This window comes from Felis catus, chromosome C2 (assembly GCF_018350175.1).
Source record: "Felis catus isolate Fca126 chromosome C2, F.catus_Fca126_mat1.0, whole genome shotgun sequence".
NCBI classification, from domain to species: Eukaryota; Metazoa; Chordata; class Mammalia; order Carnivora; family Felidae; genus Felis; species Felis catus.
In genome coordinates this window covers 59818022-59842875 of record NC_058376.1, presented here as the reverse complement: position 1 = coordinate 59842875, position 24854 = coordinate 59818022, and the positions used below count along the sequence as shown (strand labels likewise).

The window sequence follows — 24854 nt, the reverse complement described above, 5'->3', positions numbered from 1 at the left end:
ATCCGAAGGAGGCTCCACATTGTCAGCATGCAAAGCCCCATATGGGGCTTGAACTCAAGAACTGTGAGACCATGATCTGAGCTGAAGTCAAATGCCAAACCCACTGAGCCACCCAGGCACCGCAGGGCATTGAAATTTTTTACTGTAATTATGAATATTTTATTTTACAATGCAGTTCCATCAGTTTTGCTGCATTTATTTTGAAGCTTTCTTATTAAGTGAATAAATGTTTAGGATATATATATATATATATATATATGATTTTTATATATAGGATATATATATTGGATTTTTACATATTTTTGATTGAATGTCCTTTTTGCCATTGTGAAATCATCTTTAAAATTTTTTTTTAATGTTTATTTATTTTGGGGAGAGAGAGAGAGAGAGAGAGAGATAGAGTGTGAGTGGGGGAGGGGCAGAGAGAGGGGGAGACACAGAATCTGAAACAGGCTCCAGGCTCTGAGCTGTCTGCACAGAACCCAATGCAGGGCTCAAACTCACAGGCCGCGAGATCATGACCTGAGCAGAAGTCAGCCGCCTAACTGACTGAGCCACCCAGGCACCCCTGAAATCATCTTTTTTTATCCCTGGTAATATTCTTTGCTCTGCAAACTAGTTCATCTAATACTGATAAAGCCATTCCAACTTTCAATTAACTAATGTTAGCATGATATATCTTTTTCCATCTTTGTGCTTTAAACTTCCATTTTTATATTTAGTGTATGTTTCTTCTAATAGGCATCAATTAAAAAAAATACAATCTGACCATCTGTGCCTTTTAATAGTGGTATTTAGACCATTTGCAATATTTATTTATTTTTAAAGTTTATTTATTTATTTTGAGAGAGACAGAGACAGCATGAGTGGGGGAGGAACAGAGAGAGAGGGACAGAGGGAGAGAATCCCAAGCAGGCTCCACAATGTTGGCACAGTGGGGCTTGAACTCACGGAAACTGTGTGCTCATGACCTGAACTGAAATCAAGAGTCGGATATTCAATCGACTGAGCCACCCAGGCAACCCTAGACCATTTACATTTAATATAATAACTGATATGAATCTATCATCTTGATATTTATTTCCTATTTCTCTAGCCTGTTGTTTCCTTTTTTTGTGCTTTTTCTGCTTCTAGATTAATCAAATAAATTTTAGTATCTCTTTTGTAATGTCTTTTTTTTATAAATATCTCTTTTATTATTTTAGTGATGGCTTTAGGTTTATGATGCACATCCTTAACTTATTACATCTACCTGCAAGTAATATTATATATGTCAGGAATAATTTAAGAACCTTACAATAATAGACTTCCACTGGTCTACTCTGGCCTTTATGCAATTGTTCCTGTGCATTTTACTTTTACATATACCATAAACCTCATAATACATTTTTATTATATTTATTTAAGTAGTTAATTACTTTTAAAGAGATTAAAATAATAAGAAAAATAATTGTATATATTTATCCCTAAAGTTATTTCTAGTGCTCTTCATTATGTAGACTCAGATTTCTATCTGGTATTATTTTCCTTCTGCTTCAAGTATTTACTTTAACATTTCTCATAGTGGTGATAAATTGTATCAGTTATGTGTGGAAGCAGTTATGTGTGGAAGCATTCTCATTGAAAAAAAATATTTTTGACAGAAAAGAATTCTAGGTTAACAGCTTTTTTCTTTCAATACACTTAAATGTTCTATGCTGTCTTTTTGCTTACAAAGTTCTAATGAGAAATAAAATGTTATCCTTATTTTTGTTTCTCTGTAATGTTTCTTTCTGGCTGCTTAAAACATTTTTTTTAAAAATTATTATTACTGGTTCTGAGCAATTTAATTATTATGTATACTGATGTAATGTTCTTCATCTTTCTTTTGTTTAGGTTTTGTTGAGCTTCTGGAAGGCAGATTTGTGGGTAAAGATGTGATAGAAGGACTGAATGAGCACCGGGAGCTTATGGAAATTCTCTTCAGATTGCTTCAGTGTTATCAATCAAGTAGGAAGCAAGGTCACTGGCTAAGACTGAGGACAGAGGAAGATACGTTGGCCATGACAGAAGGTATAAAGTCGTCCTGTAGGAAGGTGGGAGAAATCACTGGGGCATCTTTAATATGGTCTTCAGGCATCTTTAAGGGCACACTTAAAATTAGTAATCATGAATTTAAAGTTAGCATGTTGGGTGTTTTTCTCCTTCCAGTTTCAGCTGCAAAGATGCAGGCACTTAGTGAGGAGTTTTGCAATGGCCAGAACTATGGTTTTGCCCAGAATTACAGTAATTCAGAGAGGGGCAGGGAGTTGAGAATGTATGTAGGGAGTGATTATATTGATTGACCTGTCAATATATGTACATAAAATTTCCCCAATCAGAGTGGAAACTGTTTCAAGGTAGTTCTTCGCATCTAGAAGGTGCTGAAGATATATTTGCTGATCCCTGTACGGATGTATCTTAACAGTAGAAAACCAGGGACTAAACGAAGTTGTCTTACTGGAGCAAATTAACTCCATTTCCAAATAAAATGCTTTGTAAAGTCCTTACCATAGACTACACAGCTCTTCCTGTCCTGGGGCTAACCTATTAAGTCAGCTTCTCTAACAAGCTCCCACTGCTCTCTGATCTCCAGGTATACTGAACTTCCTGGTTTTTTTTTTTATTGCATTTGCCACACAGCTTTGCGTATGTGGCTCCCTCTGCAGGAATGTTTTATTCTTTCCTGGTAGCTGACTCAAGCTTTTCAGCTTTCCTGAGTAATTCCAACAAATATTCCTATAAATTTCGTATCTAGTTAGTATCTTCTACCACTTGTCACAGTCCTAATTTTACATTTGTGTCTGTTGACAGCTGTTTACTACTATGCAGTAAGCTTTCTGAAGACAGGGATCTTGCCTATTTTTAGATCCCGCAGGACCTAGCATTAGTCTATGGCACATTGATAGGCGGTAATATTTCTGGAAAAAAAAAAAAAGGTGAAAGCAAGTCAATATTATATGTGAAGCTTCGTGTGGAGAGCGACATCTTTCTCTTAGAGAATTCACGAGAAACTGGCTAACGTTACATGCCTACCCTCGAAAGCTTTGCCCAGAACCTTGCACAGAGCACACGGACGAGGAACTGCCTCCACCCACCACACTCCCTGCCAGCCTTTGGGACGCGCCTGCGCGCTGGCCCCACCGGAAGTACGGCGCTCGGGTAGCCTAGGCAACATTCCGGAAGTGGCGGGCTACGTTAACCTGTGGCGGGCCCGGCCGTTCTGGAGCCTGAAGTTTTAGTGGCGGTGGAGGCAGCCGTCGGGAAACGGCAAGGCAGGTTGCGATGACGTGGCGGAGGCCTTCAGCCTGCAGCCCGACCGAGTCTTAGGGACCGGGCTACAGGGCGGGGAGAACGGTGGTGGCGTCTCCCTTCTGTTCCCTAGAGCTCCGGGCGTCTGGGTGGAGGATCTTTACTACGGAAAGCGCACGGCGACTCTGTGTTTTGCTAGTGTGTGTGCGTGTCAGATTGCGTGTCTGGGTGTGTTGCTGTCTGGCACGCTCCCCTTACGCGTACCCTGAGTGTGCGCACCGCTGTCGGGCACTTGTGCGCAGAGCTGAGAGTTGGGGCTACCCTGTTGTAGCTTTTAAGGAGTTTACAGTCTGGTAGGAGACAGACTGACTACCCAGGGTACTTGGGGACTGGGAGGGTCATTTAAGTCGACTGATGGCCGGGAAAGAGTGTATCATGAGGGGCAACTTGAATGAGTGGGTTAACCGCGTGGAAGGAAGGCAGTGAAAGTCTGAAGGGTGTTCCGCGCGGAACGTAAAGAATGGGTGAAACTACTCGTTAAGACGAGAGCTGAATGTTTGGGAGATGTGAGGAGAAAAGACTGGAAAGAAAAGTCAGCCGGGCCACAAGGCAGGGAGAGGGTCCGAGTGCCTAGCTGAGTTGGATTCCTTTCTGCAGGAGGGAGCCATTAAAATGTTTTGGGGAAGAAAGCAAAGGGCTGAGAGCTATATTGCATTCTTACATCTGGGTAGAGGATTGATTGAAAGGACAGTGTTTGGAAAGGACAGCGTTTGGACTTGTTTCCCTTTCATCAGTTTTCCACTAGTCAAATCTCATAATTTACCTTATCTAAAATCCTCCAGTGACTTCCTATGGGTTCTTTAGGATAAGTGTTCAAATTACTGTAGCTTACAAAGCCATGATCTGGCCTCTGCCTTTCTTTTTATCCTCTTTTTAGCCTCTCGCCTCAAATCTGTTAGTCAAACTGCTCAAACCACTTGTAAATGCCTTTTCTGCCACCGGAAACATTTTTTCCCCCACTTCTAGCTTTATTCATACATTAGCTCTCAGCTTAAACATTTTGGGGTCAATTAGAGGAATGCAGTGGTCTTTTCTTACTTTGTAGAGTAAGGTATTTCCATGACACTGAATTTACTTTCTGTGTTACCCATTTATTGTAATTACTCATTTAATTGTGGTCTTCTGATAAACCCTAAGCTCTGTGAGGGTGCAGCCTATTGTACTTTCTTTCTGTATCTCGTGCCTGGCGCTTGGCAGGTGCTTTCAAAATATTTGTTGAAATAACGGATAATGAAATGAGCAAATGGGTGAAAGGAAGTTCAATTAGGAGAAATGAGAGCTTGGACAGAAACAGTGGGGGTAGAAATGAAGTGGGGATAGGGGAGAGACCTATTTCAGGGAAAGAATGAATAGATCTGGTATCTGATTGGAACAGAAGATGGTGCTAAGGTTTTAAACCGGAGCAACCAGAAGGATGGTAATTCTGTAAGTTCGGAGCACGCCAATTGTGTATCAAGAACTAGAGGTTGGCGGGGAGGGAGGAGCATGGATGATAAGCTGTATTTTGACTACACTGTATGTGAGATATTTGGAAGATGTGCCCAGAAGGCAGTTGGAAATGAGGTGTGTTGAGGAAAGGTGTGGAGCCTTGATTTGTGCTGGTTTGCCCAGTGCATTTGTAGTTTTGCTTAAGGGTGTGGGTGAGATCACTGAGGGAAGAGGTGAACTGCCTATTGGTGATCTAGCAAACAAGCTCCATAAGAATTGGCACCTTATTAGACCTGTTTACTATTTTATCGCCAGTGTCATCCATAAAGAATTATTGCATGAAGAGAGAGGGTGTCCGGTGGAAAGACAAGAGGATTGGGATACAACTGGGTGAGGCTTCTTGGTTATGTGGTATCTGAGGAGGCACCAACAGAACCTGCAAAGAAAAGGATAGATGAATAGGAGAGAAACCAGGAGGAAGAGTGCCATGGAAGTCAAGGGAGGGGAGGGCTTCCAGGAGTGGGAGTCTGTAGAGTTGGAAAGGGCTTAAAAGGTAAGACAACACCAATAATTTTATCTGTTAGGAAGCTATTGATATTTTAGATTTTCTCCAAACAGGCCTAGATTTTCTGGGCTGTGCTGATTTTGTACTCCTTAGTACTACAAACCGTCAGAATATCTCTACAGTCTGACATTTCAACATGTAAACTATAGTTCCCGTATGAAATCTGATTTCTCTGAGTAGCACAAGAATCTCTCTGTCAGACCATAGAGTCTGATCCTGGGTTAAGAAAAATATGGTCATCCTTATTGGTGATGTTCAGGAGAACACTTTTCAGTGCAAAGGTGGTTCCCTTTGCACTGAAAGTTTGATGTGTAACTGGGTTAGTCCATAAAAGTGCCAAAATATGCCTCTCCTTCATTCCTTCATGAAATTTGTTGGTGGAAGGAAGTCCATAGGTGGGATAGCAGCTTAGTTCTACCTTTATGATCTTAGCACACACAGGCTGAACTTAGAGTTGGCCAGTACATTAGTCTCCTGTGCTGTGTAACAAATTACCACACCCTTAGTGACTTAAAACAATACTCATTTATTATCTCACAATTCCTGTGGACAGGGTACCGTGCTTAGGGTCTCACAAAGTTGTGATTAAGGTGTTGGTGGTCTGCATTCTCATCTGGAACCCAGCTTGGGAAAAATCTTCCTTGAGGCTCACCTCACTTAGGTTGCTGGCAGAATTCATTTCCTTGTGTCTGTATGCCTTGGGAGGGGGGCGTGATGGTCTTCATACTGACTTTCTGCTGGGGGCTTTCCACAGTTGTCTGAATTCCCTGCCATACGGCCCCTCCCCCCTTTTTAAGTAGGCTCCACGCCCAGTGTGTGCTCTGTGTGGAGCCCAAGGTGGGACTTGAACTCATGACCTTGAGGTCAACACCTGAGCTGAGATCAAGAGTCAGACGCTCAACCAACTGAGCCATCCAGGCACCCTCCCTGCCCCCACCCCCTGCCCCCACCATATGGCCCTTTTTACAGACAGTCACAGTGACAGTTGGCTTCTTCAAGGCCAGCAGGAGGACTCTCTTGCTCTACTCTCCTTATATAACATAAGGCTTATATATAAGACTTATAAGACTATATATAAGAGTTATATAACATAATGTGATCAAAGGAAGGATATCTCACATTTGTCTTGTTTTACTGGATAAAACAAATCATGGGGGAAAAAAAACTAAATAAGCCATGGATTCTGCCCAAACTCAAGGGTCAGGGATTATACAATGGTCATGATTCATTGTGAGTTGTTAGAGTAACCACAGCCAGCTTTGCTAGGCTAAATTGAAGTGAAAAAAAAAAAAAGATAACAGTTGTATACTCAGTTCATTCAGACTTTCATAACAGAATACCAGACTAGATAGCTTATAAATGAGAGTTTTTTTCTCATAGTTCTGGAGGCTGGGAAGTCCAGTATCAAGGCTCTAGCATGGTCGTGTTCTGGTAAGGCTCCTCTTCCTGGTTCATAGCCAGCATACCTTGCTGTGTCCTCACATGGTGAAAGGGGTTAGAGATCTCTCTGGAGCCTCTTTTATGACGGCACTAGCCCCATTCATGAGGGCTCTGCCTCCCAAAGACCCCACTTTCCAAAGGCTCCATCCATCTCCTAATTCCATCACTTTTGGGGGTTAGAATTTAACATGAATTTTGGGGGGACACATTCGGACCATAGCATATCCCTTCATTTCACCACTGTTTTTGGCAGTGAATATGGAGGTGTTTTGGACATAACATTTTCTTATGCTAAAATTGATAACTGTTGATATTTCCACAAATAATACTCAGGCATTTGATCAATTGTTTATATTAATTTCCTTGTCTCTTTGCTTAAGAAAAGTTCTGTTTGAATACATTATATTTATCATCAGAAGTCACCATTAGTGTACAAATAGCTATGATTTAAAAAGTACTGCTTTTCCTAAATTTCAAATATTGTGATGTTGAGGGCCTCATGAACAAAAGAAACAAGTACCTGGGCCTTTTGACTGCTCATAAGTTTTTGCATACTTCAGATTCATGGTAGGTTTTTCACAATTGAGGCTTGTAGAATTTCAGCCCCTGAATAAGTATAGGATTATAAATAATGTAACATGAAATGAATTATCTTAGGAGTAACCTGGGTTCATTGTAGAGAATTTGGAAAACATGGAACCAATCAGAGATAATGCAGTGTTGGTACCATTTTCTAGGCGGTGCATTACATTTAGACCTGGTGTTGAATGTCACCTCCAAGCTGCCCATTATTTGTGACTTTAAGCAATATAATATACGTAATCTCTCTAAGCCCCATTTTTCTCATTTGAGAAATGGTTAATAGCTGCCAGTAACATCATCATCATTAATCCTAAATAGAACTTAGTATGTGTGAGGCAGGGGATCTAAGCACCTTATGTATTTAATTAGTTCCATTTTACAATTACTGGCAAAGCTGGGATGTGAACCCAGACAGTCTGGCTTCAGAGTGTACTCTTAACCACTGTGCTGTATTGTCTCTCAAGAAAGTATGTGCCTCATAGCGTTGTGGGATTAAATGTGAAGTGCTTAGCATAAATAAGTGCTTATAAGATATATTAATCAACAATTAATTAATAATGTATGTATATCCCATTATACTATATATATGCAGTGGGATATTACTTGGTGATGGAAAAGACTGAAATCTTTTCATTTGCAACAATGTGGATGCAACTAGTGTATGATAATAAGCGAAATAAGTCAATCAGAGAAAGATGAATATCATATGATTTCACTCTTATGTGGAATTTAAGAAACACAACAGATGAACATAGGGGAAGGGAAGGAAAAATAAGTTAAAAACAGAAAGGAAGGCAAACCATAAGAGACTCTTAAATACAGAGAACAAACGGAGGGTTGATGGAAGGGAGGTGGGTGGGGGATGGGTTAATTGGGTGATGGGCATTAAGGAGGGCACTTGTGGGATAAGCACTGGGTGTTATATGTATGTTATGAATCACTGGGTTCTACTGAAACGAGTACTACACTATATGCTAACTAGAATTTAAATAAATTAAAAAAATCTTACAACTAAATCACTAATTCAATACATTATGATACACATGCTTTTTTAAATGTTGAAAAAAATTAGTGAAACAATTCCACTTTTAAAAAATATCAAGTATGGGGCGCCTGGGTGGCTCAGTCGGTTAAGCATCCGACTTCGGCTCAGGTCATGATCTCATGGTTCGTGGGTTCGAGCCCCGTGTCAGGCTCTGTGCTGACAGCTCAGAGCCTGGAGCCTGTTTCGGATTCTATGTCTCCCTCTCTCTCTGCCCCTCCCCCACTTGCACTCTGTCTCTCTCTGTCTCAAAAATAAATAAAAATAAATAAATAAATAAATAAAATTGGAGTATTTGTGTTTCTAATTGTTGAGTTGTAAGGTTTCCTTTTTTTTAAAAATATATTTTGGATCCAAGTTCCTTATCAGATATGAATTGCAAATATTTTCTCCCATTCTGTTGGCTGTCATTTCATTTTCTTTCTTTCTTTTTTTAATGTTTATTTTTTTGAGAGTGAGAGAGCATGAGCAAGAGAGAGGCAGAGAAGGGGAGGGAGAGAATCTGAAGCAGGCTCCATGCTATCAGTGTAAAGCCTGTTGTGGACTTGAACCCACAAATGGTGAGATCATGACCTGAGCTGAAGTCAGATGCTCAACTGACTGAGCCACCCAGGCGCCCCCTCATTTCAGTTTCTTCATGGTGTCTTTTGAAGCACAGAAGTTTTAGATTTTGATGGAGTCCACTTTATTTTTTCTTTGGTTTCTTTAGTGTTCTATATTTAGTGTTATATCTAAGAAATATCTAAGAAATATCTAAGAAATATCTAAGAAACTTGCTTAACCCAAGTTTCATGAAGATTTATGCTTATGTTTTCTGTTGGGAGTTTTGTACTTTTAGCTCTTACACTGAAGTTGGTAGTTTAAGTTAAGTTGTGTATATGTTGTGAGGTAGAGGTCTTAATTCATTCTTTTTTGTATGGATTTCCAGTTGTTCCAGCACCATTTGTTGAAAAGACTGTTCTTTCCCTATTGAATTATTTCTTGGCACCTCTGTTGAAAATATACTGATTGTAAATGTAAAGGTTTGTTCTGGACTTTTAGTTCTATTCTATTCCACATTTTTAAAATGGTATTTATGGTTCTGCCACTTACTGTGTGACCTTCACAGTTGGTTAACTGTTTGTCCCTTAGCTGTAAAATGAGTGACAAATAGTAAGTACTTAATGGAATTATTGTTAGAATTAAGGGAAGTACTGTGTAGGAAGAGCTTACATGGAACACTACCTTGTAGACAGCATGCACATAATATGTGTTAGCTAATGCCATCATTATCACAATCTTCACTGTCCTCATCATTATCAGCATGATCACTATAACACAAGTTAAAGATTTTTCTCTAACTTGTAAAAGCCAGGCTTCTCTCTTTTGCTGGATTGTAAAACCTGAAAATAGATAACATGTTCGAGGAATGAATATGATGGATTAAGACAGAATGCAAAGAGGACTAAGGAGAAGCCTATGAAAATACTTGCATTTAGGTGTTTTTATTACAGTCAACTAAATAATTTTTTAAAATGTACATAAGGAAAATACTACAGTCTTTTGTTTTAAGATAATTTGGAATAAGGGGGTCAGCTGGAAAGTTCTGTAATTATTTAGCTGTGTAATGAAGTTCATGTATATGTGTTGCTTGTTAAAAGTCATATATACATATTGTAAAATCCTAGTATACAGAGACTATGAGTCTTTTTCAAATTTTGTGTAATGTTTAGTCCAGTCTCCTTAGCATTGCTATTTCAAGTGCCAAGCAAATGTTGGCAATTTCCAAATGCTAGTTTAGTATCAGTAGTCATCCCCATTTAGTATTATGTGGAAATATACTAGAAATGATATAACTCACTTGTTTTCTAAACTTTAGCCACCTTTATTTTAAGTCAACACATACATATCTGGTAGTGGTTTTGAATGCTAGAATGCTTAATAAAGAACTCCAGCTCTCTGCCTTTTTCCTTTTGCTTTTAGATTGTTAGCATGTTGACTGACATTTTCTCTATTAATGGTGAAGTTTAACTGATGACAAAGCTTGTGACTACTGCCATAGCTCTGTTTTAGGTCATAATTTTTATTCCTGGAGTTCTTTGTTAAGCAAATATACATAAGTTATTAAGTTGAAACCTGTTTTACTATAGTTATCAGTACAGTTTTCTAATTGTGAAGTAAAAGAACCAAGTATTTTTGGTAGGCTGTTCCCTTCATAATGCTTAAATTTTTCTACTGACACTTTATTTTCTTAGATGTCTTTGTTCCCATCTGGTGATACCTAATTACCACTTTTTATTCTATTTTTAAAATGTGGTATGATTATTACTTCTAGATGTCACTTGTCAGAGTGAACCGTTATGGTACCCGAGGAGGAGGAAGGAAAGCGCTGAAAGTAAAGAAGAAGAAAACATCAGTGAAGCAAGAATGGGATGTAAGTCTAGGCGGGATAATAAACCTGTAAGATTGCTCTGGAGGAATAGATGTGATGACATGAACCTAGTCTACACAAGATAGTGCTTTAAATGTAATAGGGCTCAATAGATTTCTGGGAGTGTTTAAGAGCAGAATCCTTTGGGGATTTTTTTAAGAATACACATGCGAGGCCCGTAACCTCTACCTCCTTTAAAGAGAGAATCTTAAGAGGGTGGGGAGTGTTTTTAAAAATCTCCCCTCCTGAACTTTGAAAACTCACTGCTTAAGGCAACTGTAGCTAACCTGTGTTGCTGAAGTCTGAATTTTTTTGGTACTTTTTTTAGATTTGCCCATGGCAACCAGTGACATCATAATCATATGAGTGGCATTTTTGGCTGATAAAATGGGTGATTCTTACTCTGTCTCCTGAATTGTTTGTTTTTCACCTCCCGAGGCTGGTCAGTTTCAGTAGAAAGGTTCTGTTAAGATGTAAGACAAGTCTCAAGTACTTGGGACATGTGATCCCTGGCTTCCACTCTGATACTGTTTGGTATCATCAAGGGGATCTTTATCTTGTGCAGCTTGGTACTTTAGTTTGGACCATAACACTTTAGGTTCCTTTTCTTTCTAGTTGTGGAGAGCAACTAGTCAGGGACTACTTTGGATCTCTGGGTTTCTTTTGGACTTGGAAACTTCTGGGCAAACTGACAGCCTTTTTGAAGTGGGTCAGGGGGACTTATCTGCATTTATATTACTTTGTTGTCATTTGATTTGCTATAAGATATTATAAGGGTGTGACTCTAAGGCAATAAATGAAACTGATTAAAAGAAAAAAATGCATATGATAACTTAAGTTGTCTACTTCAGAGTGGTTACTTTGGGAAGTTTAATATTTGTTCTGATATGCTGCTATTGCTCAAAACATAATCGAAACCCACCATTTGAAATTGCATTCAGAATTTTCCTCATTTGATTTTTTATTATCTCTAGTGCTGGAAAAATCTGTTTTTTGTAGACTGAACTTGAAAGTAGTTTTAAGTCATTTGGAGTAAATGGTGAATGAAGGAGGAGAGATCAAACTGAATAATACTGTTTTGATAAAAATAATGAGATTTTTTTGAAATGGCTTATAATTTATATATAAAGGCAATTTCAAAAGAAAATAGTTTTAAGCAATAGTAGTATTAATGAAATTATATTTTCTCCCATGAGAACTAAATCCAAGCATATAACTTATATTCTTGAATTTTGTTATGATTATTAAGAATAATTCTCAAGATCTTATAGTTATATCTTGTACTTTTTTTTTTAAACTCTTTTTTTAAAGTTTATTTTTATTTTGAGAGCGAGCGAGCATGCAGCATGAGCGGGGGAGGGGCAGAGAGAGAGAAGGAGAGAGAGAACCACAAGTAGGCTCCTTGCTGTCAGCACAGAGCCTGACTCCGGGCTCGAACCCATGAACTTTGACATCGCGACCTGAGCCGAAACCAGGAGTCAGACACTCAACTGACTCAGGTACCCAGGTGCCCCTATCTTGTACTTTTCAAAATTAATATGAAAGAATGGCAATTTTAGTATAGAGAACCCTTGAGTTAAGTATGAACTGTGACCAAAAAGTTAGGTCTTTGAATATATCCATCTTCTAATATAAGCCATTTCACCAGACCCAGTTCTATTTCTGTTAGAAGTAGAACTCTAACTTGTTTTATTTCCTGCCTTACCAAATCTGTATGACAAAATGGCTGAAGTCATTTTGGAAAGGGCCAAATCGTAGGGCAGCTACTTAAAGTTGTGTAGGCTGTGCATTGCTTAGTTCCAAGGGGGTACTTTTACATGGACTAGAGTAATAGCGGGAGTTCCTGGAGTTGTGCAGTGTGGTAGACCTGCCATGTAGGTTTAGTACCTTTTTACATAAGTGACTATTTTCATATTTTATGAAATTATACAGTGCACTCGGACTTTATCCCTTATTATGTGTGACAGATTCTATGCTTAAGTTGTTTGTATGGATACAGATTTAACCTCTCTGTAGTGATCACAGTTTATCTTTCAGGAATCTTGAGAGGTGCCTCATTCCGGAGTGCATTTTGAAAACTACAATTTTAGTTAAACTTACTCATTTTGAATTACATTTTATTTATTTTATTTATTGTTTTATTACATTTTATTTATTGTTTTAATGGAATGTATGACTGCTTGGTAAATACACTGCCTATTTTCTGTAAGACATCTAAAAATAGCCTGTTATTTTTTAACCAAGACAACTAACAATAATCCATATTAATATTTAAATTGAGGATACTGGTTCCTGGACAGAAATTCGTTTTGGTCCCAGGAGTTTGAATCCATTTTCAGCCATTAAAATCCAGTACATACTCATATCTCACCACACATAAATGAACAATATAAGGTCATAGGTGTGATATAACTTTCTGGAGGATGTGAAAAAATGTGATAAGAAGTTTGAATAATAAAACTAACATTTTGTTTTAATTTAAATAAATGCATTTGTTTTATATATTATGTAAGAATATAAATAATTTTATTTATTTGTTTATTTACTTTGAGAGTGTGTGAGCAGGGGAGAGGGGCAGAGAGAGAAAGAATCTTAAGCAGCATGGATCCTGCTGTGGGGCTACATAGGGCTCAATTCATGACCCTGGGATCATGACCTGAGCCGAAACCAAGAATCAGAAGCTCTACCAACTGAGCCACCCAGGTACCCCTATTTCAGTTTAAAATAGCAGTTTTATCTTGCTAAAATGAGATGATCAGACAAATCCCTTAACTCTTTAAAGAAAGGTTTCTTGGAGGTTAGCTTGCTTAGTTAAGTACATAATCTTATAACTGAGGCCCATCTGGCATATAGGAGAAAAAAAGGTACAGAAGGCTTAAACTAAGAAAAGGAGATTTTTGAGGGGCGCCTGCCTGGCTCAGTCAGTAGAGCATTCAACTCTTGATCTCAGAGTTGTGAATTTGAACCCCACACTGAGCATAAGGATTACTTTAAAAAAAAGTTAAAAAATAAAAAAAGGTTTTTTTAAAAAAGGAAAATGAATTCATCAAAAATAAACTAAAACTGATTTTAAATGTTTTTTAACCTAGTCTAAAGAAAAATTTTCCTGTAAGAAAATAACCCAAAGAAAGTTAATAAACATTGAAGTCCTATTTTTTAAAAAATCCAATATATACTAATATTTTGCAAGAAATCTTTTTTTTGTTGTTTTTAAAGAAAGGTCCTCTTTTTTTGCAGAATACTGTGAATGATCTTACAGTTCATCGGGCAACTCCTGAGGATCTGGTAAGTTTAATATCAAAAGTTAAGATTTATTTAATGTTTCATTTAGTATTTGGTTTCTGACATTCAGAATAGAAACCAGAGACACTTCCTGGAAGTTGTTTAGTTTTATTTAATCTTATGTCTATATAAAATTGAAAAGCATATCTTCAGTATTTCCTGAATTTACCTAGGAATGTCACTTAGTGTGTACTAAAATTTTATTAGATAGGTTTGGTTTACAGTTCAAATCTCTGTGGTCAGTATTGTCCTGTACACATCATAGATATCTCTAGCTTTATTATTACTTCCCTATACAAATGTACTGGTGTAGTCAATGTACTAATTTATTCCTTGAATATGCCATGTATATTTCCACATTTGAGCCTCAATTCATGCCGTTTTCTTTACTTAGAACAGTTTGTCTGCCTTTTTGTGTGTATGTCCAAATATTACTTTGCTTTCTTATCCTAGTTCAAGGCTTACTTTTAGAAAGGTTTCTACTGTAGATTTTAAAAAAAGCAGCTTTATTACAATACAATTCACATACCATAAAATCCACCATTTTAAAGTGTGCAACCCATTGGTTTTCAGTATATTCATAGAGTTATATACCTATCATCATTTTCTAATTTTAGAAGATTTTCATCACTCCCTAAAAGAAACCCTGTACCCATTAACAGTCACTCTGTATACTCCCCCTCCTTCTATTCCCTGTCAACACCTAATCTACTTTATGTCTCTATGGATTTGCCTATTCTGGACATTTCATATAAATGGAATATAGTGTGTGTCCTTTTGTGTCTAGCATAACGTTTTCAAGGCTCATCCATGTTGTAGAATGTATCAGTTCTTCATTCCTTATATTGCTGAATACTATTACATCATATGGATATGCCATATTTTATTTATCCATTTGTCCATTGTTGGATATTTGGGTTATTTTCACTTTTTGACTATTATGAATAATGCTGCTATGAGCATTCATGTACAAGTTTTGGGTGAACATATGTTCTTAGTAGTCTTGTTGTATACCTGGGAGTAGAATTGCTGGGTCATATGGTGCCTCTATAGTTAGCTTTCTGAAGAGCTGCCAAACAGTTTTTCACAGTTTTTCACAGTGGCTGCACTATTTACATTCTATTTTTTTTTTTTACATTTTTTTTAATGTTTATTTAATTTTGAGGCAATGCGAGAGACAGAGTGCAAGCAATGGAGGGGCAGACAGAGGGAGACACACAGTCTGAAGCGGGCTCCAGGCTCTGAGCTGTCAGCCCAGAGTCCAACGTGGGGCTCGAACTCACCAACTGTGAGATCATGACCTGAGCCGAAGTCGGACGCTTAACCGACTGAGCCACTCAGGTGCCCCTGCACTATTTACATTCTTATCATGCATGAGGGTTCCAGTTTTTCCATATCCCTTGCCAACACTTGTTATTATTGTATTTTTGGTTTTAGTTTTCCTGGTGGGTGTAAAGTGGAATCTCATTGTGGTTTAGATTTGCCCTAATGACTCATGATGTTAAGCATCCTTTTGTGTGCCTATTGGCTCTTTGTCTTATTTTCTTCTTTGGGGAAATGTCTATTGAGATTCCTTAGCCAGTTAAAAATTGGATTGTGTTTTTATTTTTGAGTTGTAAGAGTTCTTTACACATTTTGGATCCAAGTTCCTTATAAGATGTATGATTTGCAAATACTTTCTCCCATTCTGTTGGTTTTCTTTTCATTTTCTTGATGGGTATTTTTGAAGCACAAAAGTTTTTAATTAATTAATTAATTAAAATTTTTTTTAATTTTAACTTTTTTAATGTTTATTTATTTTTGAGACAGAGAGAGACAGAGCATGAGCAGGGGAGGGGCAGAGGGAGAGGGAGACACAGAATCCGAAGCAGGCTCCAGACACTGAGCTGTCAGCACAGAGCCCGACGCGGGGCTCGAACCCACAAACTGTGACATCATGACCTAAGCCGAAGTCGTATGCTTAATTGACTGAGCCACCCAGGCGCCCCTAAAAGTTTTTACTTTTGATGAACTTGTTTATCTGTCTTTTGTCACCTGTGCTTTTAGTGTCATATCTAAGAAACCATTATCTAACCCAAGATTCATAAAAATTTACTTCTATGTTTCCTTTTAAAAGTTTTATAATTTTAGTTCTTATATTTAGGTCTTTGATCCATTTTGAGTTAATTTTTGTATATAGTGTGAGATAGGGGCCCAACTTCATTCTTTTCTAAATGAATACCCTGTTGTCCTATGTGCCATTTCTCCATTGAATTATCTTGACACCCTTGTTGAAAATCAATGGTCTGTAAACATAAGGGTTTGGTTTGGACACTAAGTTTTATTCCACCAATCTATATGTCTATCCTTATGCCTCACCACGTTGTCTTGATTATTATAGCTCTGTTCTAAGTGTGAAGTTTTTTGAAGCTGCCCAACAATTGGTATCTCCTCTGAACTGTGGTTGTACGTACTGTGTATGACACATTAAGTATGTGCTGCCTAATGCATATCATTTATTTTTACATGTACAGTTGGCCCTTGAAGAGTGTAGGAGTTACGGGTGCCCAACCCCCTGCACCGTCAAAAATCTGTGTATGAGCTTTGACTCCCCCAAAACCTGACTACTAATAGCCTACTATTGACAGGAAGGCTTACTGATAACATAAACAGATGATTAACATGTATATTGTATGTAATATGTATTATATACTATATTCTTACAATAAATGAAGTTAAAGAAAGGAAAATGTTACTAAGAAATCATAAGGAAGAGAAATTACATTTATAGTACTGTACTGTATTTATTGAAAAAAGTCCATGTATAAGTGGATCCACGTAGTTCAAACCCTTGTCATTCAAAGGTCAGCTGTATGTTCCCAATCTCCCTGGGCAGATTGTTAATGCTTTTGAGGGATAGGGGCTGCCTCGTATATGTCTCTGTGGACCTGGGAATCTTAATCCTAGTAGATACTCATTAAATATTTGTTGAGGATAGTAATGATCCCCTACTGACTTAAATTTTTTTATTATGAAAAATTTCAGATTTATGTGACAATGGAGACAAAGTATAAAGATCACCCATACAGTGTTCACCCAGATATAATAGTTATTAAAATTTTGCCATATTTGCTTCATTTTTCATACCCTTTTCTTCCTTCAGTGTAGCATTTTAAAGCAAATCTCAGAGAACGTGTCATTTTGTGCCAACATATTCAGTTTGCATTTAAAAAAATGCAGATATTTTCTTATATAACCACAATGCTGTTATCATACCTAATAAAAGTAACAATAATTTTTTGGTATTGTCTAATTCCCAGTCCATATTCGTATTTCCCCAGTTGTCTCAAAAATGTCATTTTCATTTGTTTTTGGTCTTCATAATCTTTACACGGTATTTGGTTGTTGCGGTACGTTTTATCAGATGCCCTATAGATCTTGTTCTCTTCATAGTTCTGAATAGTAGAGTGCTTGTGAAGCCAGTATCTGCTCCTATTCCTTAGCCAGCTCTGTGAACTCTCCTCTAACTCTTAAGTTGTGGTTCAAATCTCTGCTTCTGCTTCAGCAATTCTACTTTCTTGGAGTTCTGCATCTCCAGCGACCCTCTTCCACATGCAGCCTTTGCAGGGCTCTAAAAAACAGTGCATTGTTAGTTTTTGGTAGTGATGTGAGTATTATGAAATGGGTGTGACTTTGCCAAAGGTGACTCAGTGGGCTTTGTATCTTTTACATTGTGGTTAGTCACTGTGTGTGTGTGTGTATGTAATTGTACATATACACACATGCATAACTGAAAAGTTTGATAAAAGTTTTTAACTTTATTAAATGTGATGTACTCTTAATATTTTCTATTCTATATTCTATTTTATTTCAAAAATGTTGATTTGATCCATGAATTGATTTTGCCACCCATTAAATGAGTCTTCACCTGCAGTTTGAAAAATAGCAGTTTATTGAATAGTCTTGTACAAAGGAGGTAAAAATTGATATTTTTTTTCATTTTGTCTTTTTGCTAGGTCTACTAGTTCTAGAGACTTCTTTTTTTAATCACTTTTGAAAATGTAGAAGACTGTGAAAATTTTGGTTGTGAATATGAATAAATATATATGTGTTGGACCAGAAAAATATTTTTAAAAGATGAGTTAGATTAGGTGTTCCCACCATCTGAATAGGTAACATCTTTGTTCCTGAAACATTCTTTTATATTTTTTTTCCTTCTGTACAGATACGTCGTCATGAAATACACAAATCAAAGAACAGAGCATTAGTACACTGGGAACTGCAAGAAAAAGCTTTGAAGAGAAAATGGAAGAAGCAGAAACCAGAAATTTCTCATCTTGAGAGAAGGAGATTATCTATCATGAGGGAGGTAATGCTGAGCTGCATAATATTAGAGAAGAAGTGATAAATGGGGTTCTCTCTTTCCCCCTAAATTTGATTCACATTGGAGAAGGTCTGGCAAATGATTGCGTCCTTATACAGTGATCTACACATGGACTTTGAAAAAAGCAGCAGAGTGACGATTAGTCTAGTTTGGAGGTTTGAATTCCTGCTCTGCAAGTTACTGTTTGTGTGACTTGTCTGACTGTATTGTTAAGAGATTTTTGTGATATGTAGTAATAAAGGGATTAGGACAGTCCTTGGCACATAATTAGTGTCATATAGATAATTACTTTTCTCAGTTCACACAAGTGATGTTAGATTGATTACTTTGCAAAAAAAAATGTGTTAGCCATTTGTCTTTGGCTTAATCTTTTGACAGTTGTAGGGTGTTTGAATAAGTAATCAGATGTATAGGAATAAACAATATGGCAAATAAAGAGGAAACCACAGTAAAAAATCTTTTATTTGGGATGATATCACTGTAATCATTGTAAAAGAAATATACTTTGTAGTGTTGCTTCTTGTTCATTATTGAAACTTATGGCACTTGGATGTCTGGGTGACCTTTCACTGCAGCTTTAAATCACTCTGTCTTTTGAGGAATCCATTAGGCTTCTTAGTGAAATGTAAAAGTCTTGATCTTATATATCAGCAGGAAGAATTCTAGCTCCCAAATAAATGTTTACATGAACTTATAAAAAGAACAGTGGATGGAGGGAATATGGTTCTTTATAGATAAGTATGTTTTGGTGATCTTGGACCGTCATGCATATTTTAACGTTATAGGGTAATTCTCAGTGACCAGGAAACAAGGCAGCCCCTTTGAGGTGGCTCTGGGCTTTTGTGTCCCATCTCTTGTGGCTCCTGCTCAGGTTCTGAATTGCTTATACAAGGAATGGGTGTGGTAGAAGTAGGGATCAGAGGAAGAGCGGTGAAAGAGGGTGTGTGAAGTCTCTCTGCCTCCACTCCAGGGCCGCTCCTCAGGCTCTGGTGTCGTGGTTCTCAACACTCACTGCACAGTAGATCAGGGTTGAGAACTTCCATTAAATAATCACCACATTTGGACCAAGATGTAGCTGTGCAAGGATATTCTGATTTAGTGGACCTGTAATGTGGGTATTTTTTAGACAGTTTTTGTATAATTTTAGTACGTTGCAGGATTGAGAACCTCTGCTGTTAGTAGGATTCAGGTACTTCCATTTAACAATATATTTTGGAAGTTATCCATGTCGGTATCTAGAAATCTACCTTTTCTTTCTTTCTTTTTTTTTTTTTTTGGCCAGATAGTATATAGATGTACCACAGTTTATTTATTTACTGCTTTATTTGTGGGCACTTAGGAAGTGTACTGGAGTAAAGCTTAGGCTTCTGGAAGAAGAATGACCCCAAGATATAGTGGTTTAAACAAAATAGAAATCTATTTCTGTCTATAAAACAATTGAGAAGAAAATGGTAGTTGGTTGTGACGCTGGGGCCCTTTATTCCAGGACTTCCACCTCTTGAGTAGAGAATGGCTGTTCCAGCTTCCTTCAGCTGTATTCCAGCCAGCATGAAAAGGGGAAGAGAATGCATACTACTCCTTTCACATACTGCCCAGAAATTCTGGCTTGTCTCCCATTATCCAGAAATTCATCACATGACCATTCTCACCTGGAATGATGGTTAGGAAATCTAGCTATGTACTTGGCTAAAACTTGGGGATTCTGCTGTTGAAAGGAAAATGGAAAGAAAGGAGATTGGTGGATAAGTGGCAGGTCTGTCACCCACAGATTATTACCTGTCTTGGTTCTACAAATAATACATTGAATATCCTTGAATGTTTTTAAGTACATGTAAAACTTTATTTATAGGACAAATTCTTAAAAATGGAATTGCTGAGTCAAAGGATATGTATATCTGTTATTTCAGTGTTCAGTTTGTAATGTCTCTGTTCAGGGATGTGAAGGGATCAAATGAAGAAGGCTTGTTGGGAATATTCATGTAGGCAGTTATCATTATGTATTAAGAGCTACCGCTACCCGTCCAGCCCCCAGGGCTGGACTCCTGGATTAACAAAAATTCAGAGAAAAGCTCTTTGGCATTTGCTGTAGGATGCATTCATGTTATGGGAATCAGGCAAATGAGGGTCCAGATTCAGAGAGAGGGAGACTTTGATGAAGATTTTATAAATTCTAAAAGTATAATAACTTCCCAAGTCTCTCTGCAATTTCCTATTTCAATCTGGTTTTTATTATCAGAGAACAAAAGTGCTAGGATGGGAAGTTTTTTATAATGTTTTTGAAGGAATGTTGGACAGTCCTTTGCAAATCCAGGCTGTGTGCCACCATTCATAACTTTGGCCTTGTGTTCTGTGAACCCATCTGGGAAAGTAATGTATACAGATGGGCTTGCAGAGATTGGCTTACCTATCAAGAGGATGAGTTTTAACCGACAGAAGCGATAAGTAAATCTAGAAAGAGCAAAAGAAAGCCAATACACTGATCTCTGGTCTCTCAAACCATCTGCCCCTAGAAGGCTGGGCAGACTGGCAGAGTACAACAGGGCAGCGGCTTTACTGGAGACTTCATTATAATTAATATCAGGTCTTGATATGATAAAGTTATTCCTCTGTAATCTGCTTCTGTCAGTTATATCTCTTTATTTTGATGGAAGGTCAGTGATTTTTGTTTTTTAAATAGTAATATCAAACTGCTATTAGGAAATATTCTGTGTGTAGTTTTTCTAGTTTAAATGATAGATTATAATGTTCCATTTACTTTCTTTCCTAAGCTCTAATTGCATGTATTGTATGTACTTGCAAGATCGCTAACCAGGGACTGAAATTTAGTTCATGGGATAAAACAATTTAAGTTGTAACAACATTGTCAAATATCTCTAGAATGATACAGGTTTTCAGTGTGTCTACATCCTGATAATACCCCTTTGGGTTTGGGGAAGGTGGTGGTATTTTCATTTCCATATTAGCAAACCAAGTTTAGAGAGGTTGGATTTTGCTTAGTATCCCTTGACTGGGCCTAGGATCCCAGTCTTCTGGCTCCAAATGTGCTCTTTGCCTTATAGCATTCCAAAGCTTACTCTTTGTGGAAGGAACAAATTCAGGACTTTATTCTCATCTAGTGAGCTAGCCAACATGGTTGGCTACAGCAGGAGAAGAAGGGAAATAGAATTTTATTCTTGTTATTTTTGTCAGTGTCCTAAAACAGTAACTAAGGTTATATTATATACCTGTTTCCATGGGCTAGAGAGATTCTGGTAAGAGCATTTGTTGCCAGATGCTTTATTGTTTTGAATCATTGTTGGAAACTGTGGGTCGTTTCCAATTTTGTGACTCCTTTCAGTTTAAGAATGCCATCTGGCGGTGGTGGCTAGAGTTGACTTGCCTGCATGTCCTTGCTTGTAATTATGAAAGTTCCTAAGTTGAAAGTGCCTAATCAGAGGCACTACTATAATGGTATTGTTTTGGTTCTCATCCCCCCATGATAAAAACCCATCTTGTTTATAAATACAGAAACATCACTTTGTTTGATGCCCTAAACCTCATATCTTAGCTCATATTCTCTAAGTTGTTGATCATGATCCAATAGTAGGTTATGAAATACACTTTAAAGGTTGAAACACCTCTGAATTTATGGCTCAGAGATTTATGTCTTTAATCAGTGTTTTTCAAACTGTGGATCACAACTTTTTAGTGGATTGTGAAATTGAGTTAGTGTGTTGTAGCCATTATTTAAAAAAATGAAATAGGAGCTGAAAGGAAAATTTCAGAGTGGTTCTCAAAGAGTAAGGTTAAGTAAAACTTTTATTCTGTTATACATTTACATTTGTATGTGTGCTGGTTCACAGTTAAATAATGTATTTCTTACTTGGATTGTGGCCAAGCACATGAAATCTACTAATTATTGTAATAGCCCCATCTACTGGTACTTAAGGATATTGTCACTGAAGGATTTTAGAAAAGTAGTGGCCTTTGGTTATTTTTATGCCCGCTACCTTTGTATGGACTTTTCCTTTGTGATTTCATAAGTATATGTATATATATTTTTCTGAGTAATATATTTATCATTAACACGTATCTAGATTCTTTCTGATCAATACCAGATGCAGGATGTTTTGGAAAAATCTGATCATTTGATGGCTGAAGCAAAAGATCTATTTGTTGATTTTCCTCGTAGGCGCACAGGTAATGTATTCAATTCAAACAAAAACTTCTTTTTCTTATTAACCATAGCCCATAGCTGGCTACTTGGAAGAATTTTAAATCATTTCTCGGGCACCACTTTATTTATTTATTTATTTATTTATTAATTAAAGTGTATTTATTTTTGAGAGAGACAGAGACAATGCAAGTGGGAGAGGGGCAGGGAAAGAGGGAGGGAGAGAATCCAAGCAGGCTGTACGTCATCAGTGCAGAGCCCGACACAAGGCTTGAACCCACGAGGACGTGGGATCATGACCTGAGCTGAAACCAAGAGTCATCTGCTTAACCGACTGGGCCACCCGGGTGCCCCTTGGGCACCACATTATTTATATCACAAGTATTCTAGAGTGGATAGCATATAAGAGTTGTTAGGCATAGACTCATTATAATTTGTTTTTTTTCACTAAGAATATTAACTATTACAAATTACTGAGCTAAGCAAAGGTAAATTGTTATTATTTACTAGGATATTTTATAGGGCAATATACAAGATTTTATAATTTAAAATATGACTTAATTTCCAGTTTATTAATATTAAGTTACCATATAAAGTATTTGTATTTGTGTAACTTGAGTAAAACTTAATTTGAAGTCTAAATCTACTTCAATCTCTAAAAGGGACTTTGTCTCTGTTCAGATACATAGCATTATTCACTTTAATGTGTATGTAATCTATTGTTTACTCCCTAAAAATAGATCATTAGTTTTTAGTGTAAAGTTTCAATCTTGGCTTAGCCATTTATTAGTGTGACTCGGGGCCATTTGCTTCATGTCTCTGAGTTTCAGTTTACTGGTCTGTAAGATAATACTAGTAACAATCTCATCAGATTTTGTGAGGGTAAAATGACTTAATATATGTAAAAGTACTTGGAACAGTGCCTGGCATATAGTAAGTGTTATATGAATGTGAGCTGCTATTATTATTATTTAAGATTTTCATGTGATAACAAACTTAGGGCAATGTGTATTGTTTGTAAAGTCAATTTAACTAAATGAAATAAAATCATCATTACTTATTTTCTTTCTGCAGGGTTTCCGAATGTAACAGTGGCTCCTGATTCCTCTCAGGGTCCCGTCGTGGTAAATCAAGACCCTGTCACCCAGGCCATTCTTAGTGAATCTGTCATAGAGCCTCAGGTAATGTGCTGTTCTCATAGCCATCATACTTATGTGGAAATTAAGCTTATGTAGGTATTGTGGTAAACATTTCAAAAGCTTAAATATCAACAGATATCTAGTTATGGTTGTTAGAATTGTTCTTACTGAAGCATATTGCACTCTCTGTGAGTAATGTTTCTACCAAACAAGACAGGACTGGATAATGATAGCTACCTTTTATTGAGTACTTACCTACAAGGTAAGCTATTATTATCTCCGTTTAGCAGAAGAAAAACCTGAGGTTCGGAAAAATTAAGTGCCTTGTCCAAGATCACATAGCTTGTTGGCATCAGAGGTGGCCTTCAAGCTGGGCTCCATCTGCCAGTATGGAAGGAGTGGGGAGTCTTTTCACTTGCATTTTGGAATCAGGTGGATCTATGTTTGTATTCTATTACTTACTAGCTCTTTGATCTGGAGTTGATTTCTTAAGGTGTCTGAATTGGCTCAGAGTGTTTTTGGTTTTTTTGTTAAATGGGAATAGAATATACTTACTATGGTTGTTGTGAGGATCAGCTGAGATAAGTTATGTAAAATGCCTAGCATAATTCCAGATACTAGCTCTTCATTAAATGTTAGTCCCTTCTAATAGTGTGTTTAAAAAGTAGCTACCCAGGAAACTTGGGATTTATTGTCTAGTTAGATGGGAAAATTTATTTTAGTAGTAAAATGTTAATTAACCATATCCTAAGCTAATTGAAACCATTAATTAATTAATGATTAATTCATTAATGATTAACTCATGAATCAAAATGTTTAGAATTTTGAGATGGGACACATTTTTTAAAAGCACTTGAAGAATTTAATATTAAAATAAAACAACTTCTTAGAACTGATTATGACTCAATACCTGTTTAATGCAATTTCCTAGGTTATGTATATGTCCTATGAAGAAAAGGAGAATCATCAATTAGAGGGTTGATCCTAGGGAATTATAAGGTCCAAAATCATAAAAAAAACATGTTAAGTATTTTCTATTTACAAAGGCAGTTAAGTAAAATTACACGTTTTAAGTAGCCAACACCCATTAGCCGTATCTCTAGCCAAAAACCATTATGTT

The 24854-nt window shown here is 37.1% G+C and overlaps 1 protein-coding gene across 12 annotated transcripts in view; it reads left to right on the top strand.

The window, feature by feature from the left end:
* Window positions 1–24854, top strand: part of SPICE1 (spindle and centriole associated protein 1) — a 68611-nt gene that overhangs the window by 7096 nt on the left and 36661 nt on the right. For 5 of the 12 annotated variants that reach the window (XM_006936046.4, XM_011285943.4, XM_011285948.3 and 2 more), the window contains exons 1-6: window positions 3171–3293; window positions 10702–10800; window positions 14035–14082; window positions 18284–18427; window positions 22519–22621; window positions 23670–23776. In XM_006936046.4, the coding sequence (XP_006936108.2) occupies window positions 10702–10800; window positions 14035–14082; window positions 18284–18427; window positions 22519–22621; window positions 23670–23776 (501 nt within the window). In that variant the 5' untranslated portion in view covers window positions 3171–3293. Of the gene's footprint in view, window positions 1–1875; window positions 2053–3170; window positions 3294–5125; window positions 5149–5182; window positions 5312–9131; window positions 9410–10701; window positions 10801–12236; window positions 12297–13384; window positions 13501–14034; window positions 14083–18283; window positions 18428–22518; window positions 22622–23669; window positions 23777–24854 lie in introns of those variants that run through there. The other 7 variants (XM_019839731.3, XM_011285947.4, XM_011285944.4 and 4 more) reach the window with 7 other exon arrangements.